This window comes from Hoplias malabaricus, chromosome 10, assembly GCF_029633855.1.
Source record: "Hoplias malabaricus isolate fHopMal1 chromosome 10, fHopMal1.hap1, whole genome shotgun sequence".
NCBI lineage: Eukaryota > Metazoa > Chordata > Actinopteri > Characiformes > Erythrinidae > Hoplias > Hoplias malabaricus.
Window position 1 is genome coordinate 17,548,187 of NC_089809.1, and position 13,357 is coordinate 17,561,543.

Below are 13,357 nucleotides of genomic sequence, written 5' to 3' on the forward strand. Positions count from 1 at the left end.
GGAGGAAAACATTTCCCGACTCACTCCTCCAAAACACCCCAAAGCGGCTCAATAATATTTAGATCTGGTGACTGTGCAGGCCATGGGAGATGTTCAGCTTCACTTTCATGTTCATCAAACCAATCTTTCACCAGTCTTGCTGTGTGTATTGGTGCATTGTCATTCTGATACACGGCACCGCCTTCAGGATACAATGTTTGAACCATTGGATGCACATGCTCTTACTGGTGCAATGTGCAATTAATGAAGATTGGCCACCAGGCTGGTACAATTTAGCCATGAAACCTCCCACACTAAAATGACAGGTGTTTCAGTTTCATTGTCTAACCCCTGTATTTGCATATGTATAAGATGGAACAGCAGTGATACATATTATTTAGTGATATTGTTGACACAAGTTCCACCAAGTCAAATTTTATTTTCATAAATGTGAACTTGGCTTATAAATTGCAATCCTCATCCTGATTGTATGCTTGAAGAACAGTGGCACAGAGGCATAGGAGCATGTACTGTAGATCTGAGAAACTTGACTGGGCTTCATGGATAATCTTTCCTCCTCCTCTTTCTCTTCTAGTTCATGCTCACTGACTGACCTTGTGCATACAATTGCACAATCGCACCAAACTCTCAGTGGCTGCTCTTAATGAAGGTCTCTTGGCTATATTTTGCATTATGTATAAAGAGCTGCCTTTCCACTCTGTTTCTTGGATTTGCATTCCAAGAAGAAAAACAGATTTCTTTCCTTTTCCCCTTTTTCTTTCTTTCTGTTTTTTATTTTTTTTAAAGCAGGTCGAGTGCATAATGAGACACCAGATAAATGCTAAGTAATGTCTAGCGCCTCCTTTTTTTAACCAGAAGCCTCTCTTGAGGTCACAGATGTGAGGCAGCAGAGCGTTTTTGCTCCAGCTCCCTCTCTCCAGGGGACAGGCCAAAAGCAGCAGTTCTCCACCCAGAGTAAATCCAAAGTCTGAACAGTCTGCTGCTCACAGTCTAGGAGACTCACGTCTTCAATACAAGGGCCTTGAAAGCTTTAAGTCATGTGGACTACCCATGTGCTTGTCACACAAAAGAAGACACAGCATGCACTGTGATAGCAAACACTGGCAAAAAAGACATAGCACTGGCAATACACTGAGCATAATGCAGAGATAGATGTGGGGGTGCTCTCTCGATGCTTGTTTCAGCCAGCACAACCCAAATTTTTCCCCAGTTGTCCTGACGATTTCCCAAACATTTGCAAAACATCCTTTTTCGACAATGATGCTCAAACAAGGAAAAACACAGCCCCTCTTTTCCCCTCCGCACAAAACCCCAACTCAAACAAAACAACTCCAAAAACCCTTTTCATGTCCAAAATCACAAGCAAAATCATACCTGTTACTGCATCAAAAGCAAGCTGAAAGCAAAGAGAGGTCCTCCAACACAGCCGGTCAATCCATCACAGTAAAGCATGAGACATGAGGGTAGAATTACAACACCATTCAAAAGTTTGGAATCCTTTTTGTCACTACATACAAGTAATAATGAGCTTGACACTAAAGGGTACATTTTTAGAATAAAAAAAATAGAGAACTGCAGATAGATTCAGGTAGATAATTGTTCTCTAAGGTGTAGATGATGTAAATTAAGCCTTATTAGTACAACACAGGTCTAAATGTAGCATTACTTGTTATTTATAATGTTCTTTATCAAAAAAATATATGGACATTTCCTCAATTGTTGCTGACCTGTTTGCTGTTGCCCATTGTGTACAGGTGTGTTTGTTTACATAAGAAGAATGTCACCAATATTTTAGTCAGTTTAGCTAGCTTTTCTGTTCTCAGGTTTCTCTATTCTGGGCTTGTCATGTCAATCTTTTATTTTATGCTTTTGCTACAATTCATTGCCCTTTTAAAGTGCTGTAAATTAATTATTATGCAGTTATATTTTCATTAAATCAGTGGCATAAAATGATCTTAAAATGACATATAGTTTATCTCAGTTATTTCTGGGAGAGTATATCAAGCTCAGTTGGCATTTGTGAAAGGTCTAATCATGGCAATGGTGTGGAACATCTCACCTCTCTAGGGTAGTACCCCTCAAGTCCACCTCACATCTCTCAGGTGATGCCCTTCAGATCACTGAGATGGTTCCTGCATATGGTACCTCTGACTTAACTGAGGTGGTGGTACTTATGCCAGTGAAGGATGCACACTCAAAGTTACACCTTCCGTACCTTAAGTTTTGTAACACAATTTTACGACATTCTTTAACAATCACATTGATTCTATCCTCAATGTTTTGGCTGTAAAAGCTTACGTTTCTCTTTAATCCCTTTAGTAAAAAATGTACCTGTACCATACAATTTATTCTGGCAGCAATAGATCATGGCCCGAAAACAGTGATTCCAAACTTCTAAATGGTGGTCGCAGTCTCGAGAAGAACAGTATAGAAAAGGCGAGACACTCACCCAGTGGTTGTCCTGCTATGATCCTGGCATTTTCTCCAGCGACGGCGGCTCGAGCGTTGCGTTCGCTAATGTACTGGACGAAAGCATAGCCCTTGTGCACGGAGCAGCCCACGATCTTGCCGTACTTGGCGAAGATGACCTCAATGTCACTTTTCTTGACGATGGCTGTGTTGAGGTTGCCAATGAAGACTCTGGAGTTGAGGGAGCGGGGGTCATTCTTGTTGGTCACGTTGCTGGTCTGACTCTTACCAGTCATTCTCTTCTGCTGGGTCTCCTGAAGTACACACACAGGAGCACGCTTGCTTAGAGATTAGACCACGACCAACAAAAGACAAGTGCTCAGTGTCCTTAAAGACGACCTGAGAATTGTGTGCAATGTCCTTGATAAAATTGAGAGGCATTCTGTTGCTGTTAACCATAAATGCCTGTGGTTAAATAGCAATTAATATCTGATATTATCAAAATGGAAAATTCTTCAGGGAACAGAATGGCTCAGTGTGTGGGTGTTATTGGAGATGACTCATTATCGCTGCATATTGTTCATGGAGCCTCTTGTTGTGGTACATTTATGTATTGCTTTCAGGTCACAGAATGCAATATTTTATTGAATAATGATAGCCCTATGCTTTATGGGCTGTTTTCCTTAACCGTTTGAACATATTTGACCATTAATTCCTTTTCAGATATGTCAGTTGTGAAATGTCCAGTTTACCTACTAGTGATCTGCTGATATATGCCTTCCTTTGTCCCTATAAACCTGAAGTTTTGAGCTTTGCTACATGTTGAAAAGGCCCAATTAAACCAAATGAGAAATGGGGCATACTTATTATTTTTATCATTAGTAAAAATGGTGTAAAAAATGGACAGTAGGCATGTGAAAGGACAAATTATGTTTGTTTGGACACAAACTTTTGGTCACGTAACATTAGCCCTGTGGTGAGGTCAGCACATCCTCTAACAATAACATTAGGTACAGCTTAACATACTTGGAGATAGGGCTGGGCTATATATATATTTCAATAACAGTGATTTTTAGACACATTTTCAATATTTCTGTATATATTCTTTATCGCATCTGTCACTCACTGACATTCATTACAGGGTGCTGCCATCAGTTCGTTGCACTCAATTTTAAAGTTAGTATAAAAATATGAATATTGACAAAGCCAAGAGGCTGTTGTTTGTTGGTGATGTCATGTTGCTTTCAGTTTGTGGCAGATTTTCTGTGGCTTTTTTTATTGTTCCTATTGATATAGGAATTATACCATATTGACCAAAATTAAGAAAGATATTGTGCTATTAATTTTGGCTTTGTAATCCAGCTCTACATGGAGAAGATTAGTTAACTCTGTTTAATGCCAGTTTTTGATAGGGGAAACATCCCAGGCGAACTAGAACCAACCGCACAACTCAAGAGTACATTCTTATAAGGTAGAATGGCATTTTAACTATGTTCTGCTATGTTCTATGAAGTTTAATGAACCTGGCAAAAACTTTTATATACCAAAGTGCACTTATGGACTATGAAATTATGACATTTTTGTTTACTGATTAGATACGAAATCTTTATTCCGTGTCTATATACTGCATGCATTAAGTAATGCCACTTTGTTTAAAGTCAGACCCAGTGTCCTGCTGCCCATGCCATTTCTCTGATAGATAGAGTGACAATATGCCTTAATTAAGGGCATTAGAGAGAGGGGGAGAGAGGGAGGTGTAAAAGTTTGTCAGGCTGAAAGCACTGGTTCCCTGTATTCTTTCTGTTGCGAAGTGTTCACTGCATGCAGAGACCAGGCTGGCAAACCCCTGCTATGAAATGACAGCTAACCTCCCATTGGGTGTCATCCAAACCACACACACACACACACACACACACACTCTCTCTCTCTCTCTCTCGGTAAATGTGTCTTACACTCTGACTGTTACTGTTGTTGACAGAAATGTATTATTCTCTTACTCTTAAAGTGTCAACCAGCTCTGCATACAATCCCCCCCCCCCCACCCCCAACTACCACCACACACAAACTCCCTCTCTCTCCCCAAACCACACACACGCACACAAACACACACACACACACACACACACACACACACACACATTTACACAGATTATTAAGATGTGAGGTTGTATAAATGTCTCTCTCTCTCTCTCTCTCTCTCTCTCTCTCTCTCTCATTCCATTTTATTGCAAAGCTGGTGTTTTCATATAAATACCTAAAAATGGAGACATAAGAGCTCTCTGTGTCACCTCATTCAACTGCATCATCCCTCTCCATAGGTTCCATTATGAAATGTAACATTTACATCAACGAATAAAACGGGATCTGTGTCTTTTATAGTCGGCCTGCTGCAGCAGTGTCCCTGAGACATGAAGATTACATCTATTTAGCTTTTACACTTAATGCCTGAATAATGGATCCAATACCAAGTAAATAGGATTAGTTGCCAAGGTAACACACAAGCTGTAGAAATGCTATTGGCTGTGCACTCACAAACTCAGTCACTCATGGAGACAGGAATTGAAAAATAAAATTTGCCCCGTTGTCCACACTCTGCCTGCAGCTTCCAGCTAATGCTGGAGTGGCTTTTGTAAGTCTCTCTCTCTCTCTCTCCACTGAGGTCTACTCCCCTCAACAAAAATGACCCTGTTACAATGTTAGCCACATAAACACTTCATCAGATCACTACAAACACACACACACCCTCTCTCTCTGTGAGAAAGTACATTAACCTTTACAGTTTACAATATAACGTATTTTGGAAACAGAATATTTTCCAAACATTTTAAATATGAGGCACTATGGGTATAAATCTCAAGCTGAAATCAAATTGGAACTTGTTTTATCAAGATTATATATATTTAGTAATTATTTCCAAGAAACAAATCCCTTTATGCCTTAAAAGTGGATTAGACGTGCAATGGTTTAGTTTTGCCACTTGCTTTTGGTTTAAATCTCCAAACCTGCAAGTTCACAGGAATGGTTCTTTAGGTTTATGGCATAGTGAACTCTGGCTGTATGACTTTGCTCATTTGAGACTGTCTTATGAACACTGTGGTTTCAAACTGGATCTGTGCCACCATGCAGCGGGCTGCTCATTTCACACGTCTTAACAAGGTTAAAGAACTTGATCCTCATTTAATTTGAACTTTCTGCCCAAATTTCCTGTTCCACTAAGCAGTACATCACATTAAAGAAATAAACTGTATTCTGTTTTCCAGTTCATGTTTACCTTTTAATATGTTGCTAATTTATTATAATTGCTATAATTATAGCAATATAATTGTCTCAATTATAATGGAATCATTTACAACAGCTCTGTTCATTAGCTTCATACAAATTATTTGTAACCTATAGAATATTAGCATATAAATATGAAATATGTAAAAATATGTATAATATATGTATAATATAAATATGGAGCTGTAACTAAACTTTTGAATGGCAGTGTATATTCTGTTATAAAATCTGCCCATGGATTATATATATATATATATATATCCCCTGAAAATCTCTGGATATTTGTCCATATATTAGGAGCTGGTCATCACATTCAGGATTATTCTCAGGTCTGTCCTGTGGCCAACTCCACACTTTAATATTCACTGTGACATTCATGTCAAACCTCCACTGGAACAGTTTCCTCCTGAGAGCTTGAGCAGGAGTTCTTCACTGTCTTTAGAGAGAGAGAGTATGTGTGTGTGAAAGATTCAGTGTGTCTTACAAGCAACTGAAAGCTGAGACTGTAATTATTACAGCTGTTCAGAAGCGTGGGCAGGACAGGGAGCAGAAGAGCATTAATGTACTCTCTGCTGCGTATTCCTAAACAAACACACTTCACTATGTCTCTCGCTCTCTCTCACACACACACACTGTAATCTCTGTAGTGATGTGGTCCCATCATATAATTTTAATATGAGTTGGAATTGCATTTGTGATTCAGAACTAATCACCCAACATCAGGACAAATGCAGTTACAGTCAAACAGTCAAACCCTCAACACAATGTTGAATGATTACAGAGTTATTAAATTATTATTTTGCATGGATACCTGCACACACCCCTCAGTAGAGAGCAGAGAAGAGGCTGAAGGTCAGGAGGTGGCCTTGGTCTGGGTGACAAAGACAGGCCCCATTCTACAGAATAATGGCCAATCTAGATTAAAGCACTACAGGGCCTCAATATTTATCTCTGCATGGTCATTGAGCAGGACGCAGGTCAACCTGCCCCTCCTCCTCTTCTCTCTCAGCTCTTCTGTGATTCGATGGAGTTGAGCAGCACAATAAGCGGCGTGCTGTTATTTAGGGCCTTGCACTGACACGTGTATTGATAGCAGTGGACATTGAGGCGAGAACATTCGCAAATCAGCAGAGATGTGTTAAATTGCCTCTCTCGTCAGATAAATCAGTTTTGTGGAGAGCAAGCGCGACAGTCCCCCTCCAACTCCCCCACCCCTCGCGACGATGTCAGGTGCTCAGCATGTTGGGCTTTTGGCTGAAGTTAATTGATTTCATCTCCCAATTCTTCTCCATGGCCTCTGCTGGTTTCCTTAATTTACAGCCCCCCTGTAATGCTGCATGTCCAGACCAATGTCAGAATGGCAAGAGAAGCCTCTCCCTGCCCTCATGTGGAGCTCTTGGGGCTGAGTGCTTAAAAGCAGGAGACAGAGATGAAAAGAAGAATAAGATGTTACCAGAATGTGATAAGCCAACTGCACTCTCAGAACATAAAAACAGCAGTATCACTGTTCCTTCAGTTATACTTCACTTACTGACTTATTAACATCTACATTTCTGCTCTTTGGAGTAGCAAGACTTTTTCTTTCTCTCTTCTAAGCTCCAGGTATTGTCTTTCACTCCTGCTGAGCAAAAGACAGGTAGGTAATACCCACTGATATTGGCTCTTGCTAAACTTCATTACCCTGGTCGCACGTTTCCCAAATCCACTTGTGTTTTCAACAGTACATTTACTTTACATATCTTTTGTGTGTCTGTCAGCAGCATGTATGTTGTCCATATAAGAAAACAAAGCTAAAAAAAAACACTGTTTGGAATACACTGTCACAAAGAAAACAAAGAAAATAAATAAAAGTAAAAACACTGCAACATCCAAAACATGTATCAAAAGTAAGTATTAAAGCTTTGTTTTATGTGACATATGATAGTAACTCTTTTTTATTTTATGTTAACTGTTGTGTAGTTAGGGGCGGCACGGTGGCGCAGCAGGTAGTGTCGCAGTCACACAGCTCCAGGGGCCTGGAGGTTGTGGGTTCGATTCCTGCTCCGGGTGACTGTCTGTGAGGAGTTGGTGTGTGTTCTCCCCGTGTCCACATGGGTTTTCTCCGGGTGCTCCGGTTTCCTCCCACAGTCCAAAAACATGCGTTGGTAGGTGGATTGGCGACTCAAAAAAGTGTCCGTAGGTGTGAGTGAATGTGTGTGTCTGTGTTGCCCTGTGAAGGACTGGCGCCCCCTCCAGGGTGTATTCCCGCCTTACGCCCAATGATTCCAGGTAGGCTCTGGACCCACCGCGACCCTGAATTGGATAAGCGGTTACAGATAATGAATGAATGAATGTTGCATAGTTTTAGAAATGACAACTGTCATTAAAAAATCGCAAATGAGAAGTATTTGTCTCTATGTTTATGAATTTCATCAAGGAAAAAATGTGTTGCAAAAGCATGTGCATCAGTTTTTTCTTGGGGATAGTATTGTGTTCAAAAGTACATGTGAGTTTTGGTTTAGATGATTAAAACATCTGTGCAATATTTTCTCAATTAAATCTTGTCGAGGCGAGGCAGGACGATAATGCCACACTTGTTGCCACGCTACCTTTAATTGCTTGAAAGAAATCCCTTGTCCAAGGAAGACAGGGGGACAAGACAGTGGAGATGGGGGTTTAATTGTCTTGGCTGGTGCAGCGCAGTGTTATTTACGTTAATCTCTGTAAACGCCTGTGTAGAAGGGAATCAGTCTTTTCTACAGATCAGAGTGGAGCTGATTACCAATGTTCCTCTCCTCACCACTCCTGTCCTCTCCTCTTCTCTCCAAAAACCAGGACATGGACATTCACCCCGCCAGGCCAAGTGCTCCACGCCAAGGTGAAAATCAGCCAAGGTTGCCACTGATCTGAAACGAAAAGAGCCTCTGCACACAGCCCCTCCCCCCCTCAGTGTTAGATCGCCCGGTGGAGTCCAGAGCACATCACCGAGCAGCTCTTTGACCTTAATATCTCCCCTCGGCTCTGCCCGTTTGTGGCCGCAGGTGCACTGACAAGTCTCCCTGGCCTTGTTCCAGTCCATTATTCAGCTCCAACATGGGAGTGACTTCACAACTTGCCCCAGTTTGCCCTTGAAAAGCCTGGAAATCATATGCTGGCCATAACTCCAGCAAACACAACAGTCCATGCCAGCTGCTCTTGGCACTGCTAGCATCCAGTAACTAGCATGTGGACAATCACAGCTGGGCTCGTGCTGTCTGACCATCAGAAACCCATCAGCACCACACACCAATCAGCACCTAAATAACAATATTTAGCATGCTTCCTTTGAGAAGCTGGACCAGTATGGACCCGTGCCACTCTTCAGCAGCGTTCCATGATTTTATTCCCAAATGCCCGAGCTTTGTTTCCAAGCAGCCTGTAACACACCTGACTCAGCTAATTAAAGACTTGGCTGCTGAGAATTATTGCTTGATCAACCGAGTCAGTTCCACAACTCTTTGATGAGAACAAAAAAAAAAAAAAAAACCCTGGCTTGTCCGAAATATGCCTGGGGACCACAGCTCTATGGGTGTTTTCCACAGCGTTGCGGGAGGCTCTGTAGCAGCGAGCATGATGTCAGTGCTGTGTGAAGATGGAAGAGCCTCAGTCCCTTATCAAGGATCTGACCGTGTCGCGTTCCTCATTAAAGCAGCGTCCTGCACAAAAAGCCCATTAGTACTCAATAGCAGGTGTATGGTGAAAAATCACAGCAAGGCTGTTAATGGGAGCAAATTAGAGCTTGTTTACATTCACTCTGCTCTGCAAAGTAAAACACAACCAGTGCTCTTAATTAGCATGGATAATCCTCACAGGGAAAAAAAGAAGAAGAAAAAAAAGACCAGAAAGAAAATAAAATGTGCATGTTCATTTGTAAAGAGAGCCTAGCCATCGTTAAATACATGGTGTAGATGTAACATGGGCTATGAAAAGCTTCCCTCCGATTAGCCAGAAACGTTTTAAAAGAATAGTCAGAATGCTCTCTGGCTGTAATTGCTGTTGTAAATTACTTGATCTATTTACACAGCTCTGGACTAACAATTAGCAGCTAGCTGAGAGAGTGATGGGTTTCGAAGGCCAAATGCAGACCACATGATCGTTCAAGAAGGAGACTGCAGTTTTGTCAAGAAAAAGTATTAGTAATAATAATAATAAAGGACAAAGTGAGGAGGGAAAAAAAGGAGAAAAATAATGCAATCCAAAGTGGTCCTAAAGTTGCCTGAAGACCTTGAGAGTGCGCCTTCAAACGAGCCGTCAGTCTCCGGCTGCATGATGATGACAGCCTTATTACTGCCTCTTAAGGCCTGCCAGCAGCACAGGCTGATTGGGCAAAAGGAACACAAATGTAATGCTCTGGTAATTGGGAAAACGGCTTTGGCAGAGGCAAAGCAGCACACAGTAATGATGACTCTGACTATGGAGAGGGAAGGGGGAAAAAAAAAAGTTCAAAGAAATTTTGAAGTGGTACATAAAGTGGCTGTCTTTAATAAATGGAGGCATGCACTCCAGCTTTTTTTTTTTGTATACATTGATGATGAAATAAGAGCTATTTTTAAAGCAAAATGATGCATGTGCTTAGTTTATTATTAGTATCTTTTGGTCAAAATTTAAATAACTTAAATCTTCAATACTGACACAGTCTGTTTCATTTTCTTTGCATTTGATTCCTTTTTTTCTTTTCTTTTTTTGTGTCTGTTTGTGTCTGTATGGGATGTGCAGGGCCTTAGCAAGTGTGACAGTTTCTTTTCAGGGTGTGTGATTTGGTTGTACATATGTACAGAGAGAGAGAGAGAGAGAGAGAGAGAGAGAGAGAGAGAGAGAGAGAGAGAGGAGAAAGGAGAACAAAGTCTTAGTGAGTGATACAGTGTCTATACTCCCATTTATGTATGCTATACACACACTGTCTCAAGAAAAACTTTATTATCTAGAAATCTTTATAAGAGAAGGAAAGCCCTTCTAAACTTTCAGTGGAAGTCAGTGTAAAATATTTAATTCCAAGTAGTTTTGGAGCATTTCTATTGGTCCGTTCATCATGAATTTTTCACACAATGTGAAAGAGAGTGAGGGAGTAAACAAATGTAGTAAACAAAAAACAACAAAATGGACAGTGACAATATATAACACACACAGAGGAGAGAGAATGTGTGTTTGTGTGTGGAAGCGCAGACTGGCCTGCTGTCTTTACCCGCAGCGTCCAGCTGCTCTTTGACCTGGCGCTGTGTGTCGTGTTTAGAGGTCAGCCTCGTGCTCCTCCCGCTCGCTTATTTAGTAATTTATTTATTTCTTTTCTTAGTTTTCTGGCAGTGATATGGAGAGAACAGCTGAAGGCAGCTGGGCATGCTGCTGATATTTCTCCCCCCATTTTGTTTCTGAAATTAAAGCTGTGAAGGTCCGCCACCCTGAGGCAAAAGTTTTGTGATTGAGGTTTGTGTGTGTGTGTGTGTGTGTGTGTGTGTGCAGACGTGTATTTATTTGTGTGTAGCTGTGTGTGTTCTAGAAAGCAGCAGCTGGTTCATCTCCCTCAGTAGAATCACTAGAAGAAGAAGCTTCATAGATCCAAGTTTACCTGAAAAACCATTAGAAGGTGAAGTTACGTTGAAGAGATGGAGACTAGACTTGAGTTGCATACTGACTCCCAACTTGACTAGGACTGTCCAAGCATCAGGAGTTGATTCCAAAAGCTGATACACACAATAATTTAAACTCCACAAATCTAATCATAGCATTTAGCAAATGCACTTTCTCTGCAATGACAGCTACTGGTCCTTTGAGAAAATTTTAGATTAGATCTTGGAATATGCTGGTGAGCATTTGATGGCATTCAACCACAAAACATAGTGAGGTCATTCACTGGTAATGGAGAGTCTGTTATGGATCACAAGCCCCACTCCAGTTCTTCTAGATGGTTTTGGATGGACACATTTCCACTAATCCACAGCCCAGTGCTGGGGGCTTTAAATACATAAATGCACATAGTTGAATATCTGGAAATATGCACATAGTTGAATATCTGGAAATATGCATTTGGACATAGTGTGTATAAAATTACATAATAGACTTACGATGGTATACATGACAAAGGGTCTTGACATATTAACTAAAGAGAACCTATTCATGAGGGTCAATGAATTGTCTGTGAGATGCTTTGGTCAAACTACCACAAGGATCAGTTCAGCACAAGAGCCCAGGAGTGCAGAGTGAGAAGTAGCAGCTTAGGGTTTTTTTTTAGCCATTTTTGCAATATGTAATCTATATTCTTATTCCTCCATTCCCGTTTTGTATGTTTTTTGCCCAGCTTAACCTCGTCTTTTGCTTTCACACAAATGCAGGTGCAGCAGTGTGATTAAAGATACCCAGACGAGTAGGCTGGGCAATTCTGAATTCACTGCACTTGACGTCATAAGTAGCTCAAAATCAAAACGGCTTGTGTTATCTTATGTTTTCTGACTCAACCACCCACAGACTCTGTATAAATAAGAGCACCAATTATTTCAGTGGCTGTCTATGTTCCAGATCCCCAAATTAATGTGCCAGTGCACTGACAAATTGTTCTGGATCATGGTCCTCTTCCTCTGTGAGACGTTTAGTGAAGTGTGAAAGTTTTTCCAAGCTAGGGACCTCTGGTACTTCTCGAATCTGTGGTCTGGGGTTCACTTCCAGTCTGCTGCAGGTTTTGAAGCCGTCCTCTCCCAGGGCCACATATGGGGTTGCGTTCCTGGCTCGTTTTGTGACATGACTGCTTTGATTGTCACATTATTTATGGCTAGTTTGCAAGTGCTCCTGCACAGTGAAATACCATGTATCCCAAAAGCAGTGTTCCTTGTTGCTTGAGTGTTTGTATCCAAGGCAAAAAAGGGATGAAGCTTCTTCTTACCATTTTGTGAAGCTACACACATATTGATAGAATAGCACAATCGATCCATGGTTCAAATGGAGTTCTTGTGTTTATTGCGATAATGAGCCCATCCCCCAAACGAGCTCAGAATCTGTCCTGTGTGCAGATTCAAGTATCTGAGACAAGTGTGAAAACTCCTTAAGTTGAGTAATTGGAGTTGGCTAAATTATGCCTAATTGTCTTCCATCAACATCTTGAGGTGGGTAGATGTTTCGGCGCTGGCACAGTTCAAAGCTCATGGTTCTCTGTTCTGTTAAGTATGCGTATTCTAAGCATTCAATCAATACCCCATTTGTGTTTGTAAGTACGCTGTATGTCCCAATGTATTCCGACTCCTTCTAATTAGAGGATCCCGCTGCTTTAAATTGCACTGACACAGGCGTTCAACTGCACACACACAGCATGTGTAATCTCCACAGAAAAGCATTAACAATAGAATGGGACAATATGGAGCAGCTGCAAGTCTGAAATCACCGTGCCCAATGCCAAGCATTGGCTAGAAGCCCCCTAGCATTGGGCTGTGGAGCAGCTGACATGGTTTCTCTGAAGGGATGGACATCACTCCAACTCACCACAGGAAGTACTGGATAATGTTTGTGATCCAAAACTAACCATGCTACATAAATACCTAATGCTCTTGGGGCAATTAAATCCTCACAATGAGTTTTTCTGAGGCTGTTATTGCTGCAAAATAGGGATACAGTAATTATTAATACCCCATGAATAGGTGTCTACCTTTAAATGAGATGGGGATATTTT

General features: G+C 41.1%; 1 protein-coding gene across 1 annotated transcript in view; it reads right to left on the reverse strand.

The window, feature by feature from the left end:
- LOC136708362 (RNA-binding Raly-like protein) overlaps window positions 1-2,720 on the reverse strand; it is a 105,710-nt gene extending 102,990 nt beyond the window's left edge. Inside the window, exon 1 of the mRNA XM_066682870.1 lies at window positions 2,450-2,720. Coding sequence (XP_066538967.1) covers window positions 2,450-2,705 — 256 coding nt within the window. The 5' untranslated portion in view covers window positions 2,706-2,720. The remainder of the gene's footprint in view (window positions 1-2,449) is intronic.
- Between the last annotated feature and the right edge of the window lie 10,637 nt (window positions 2,721-13,357).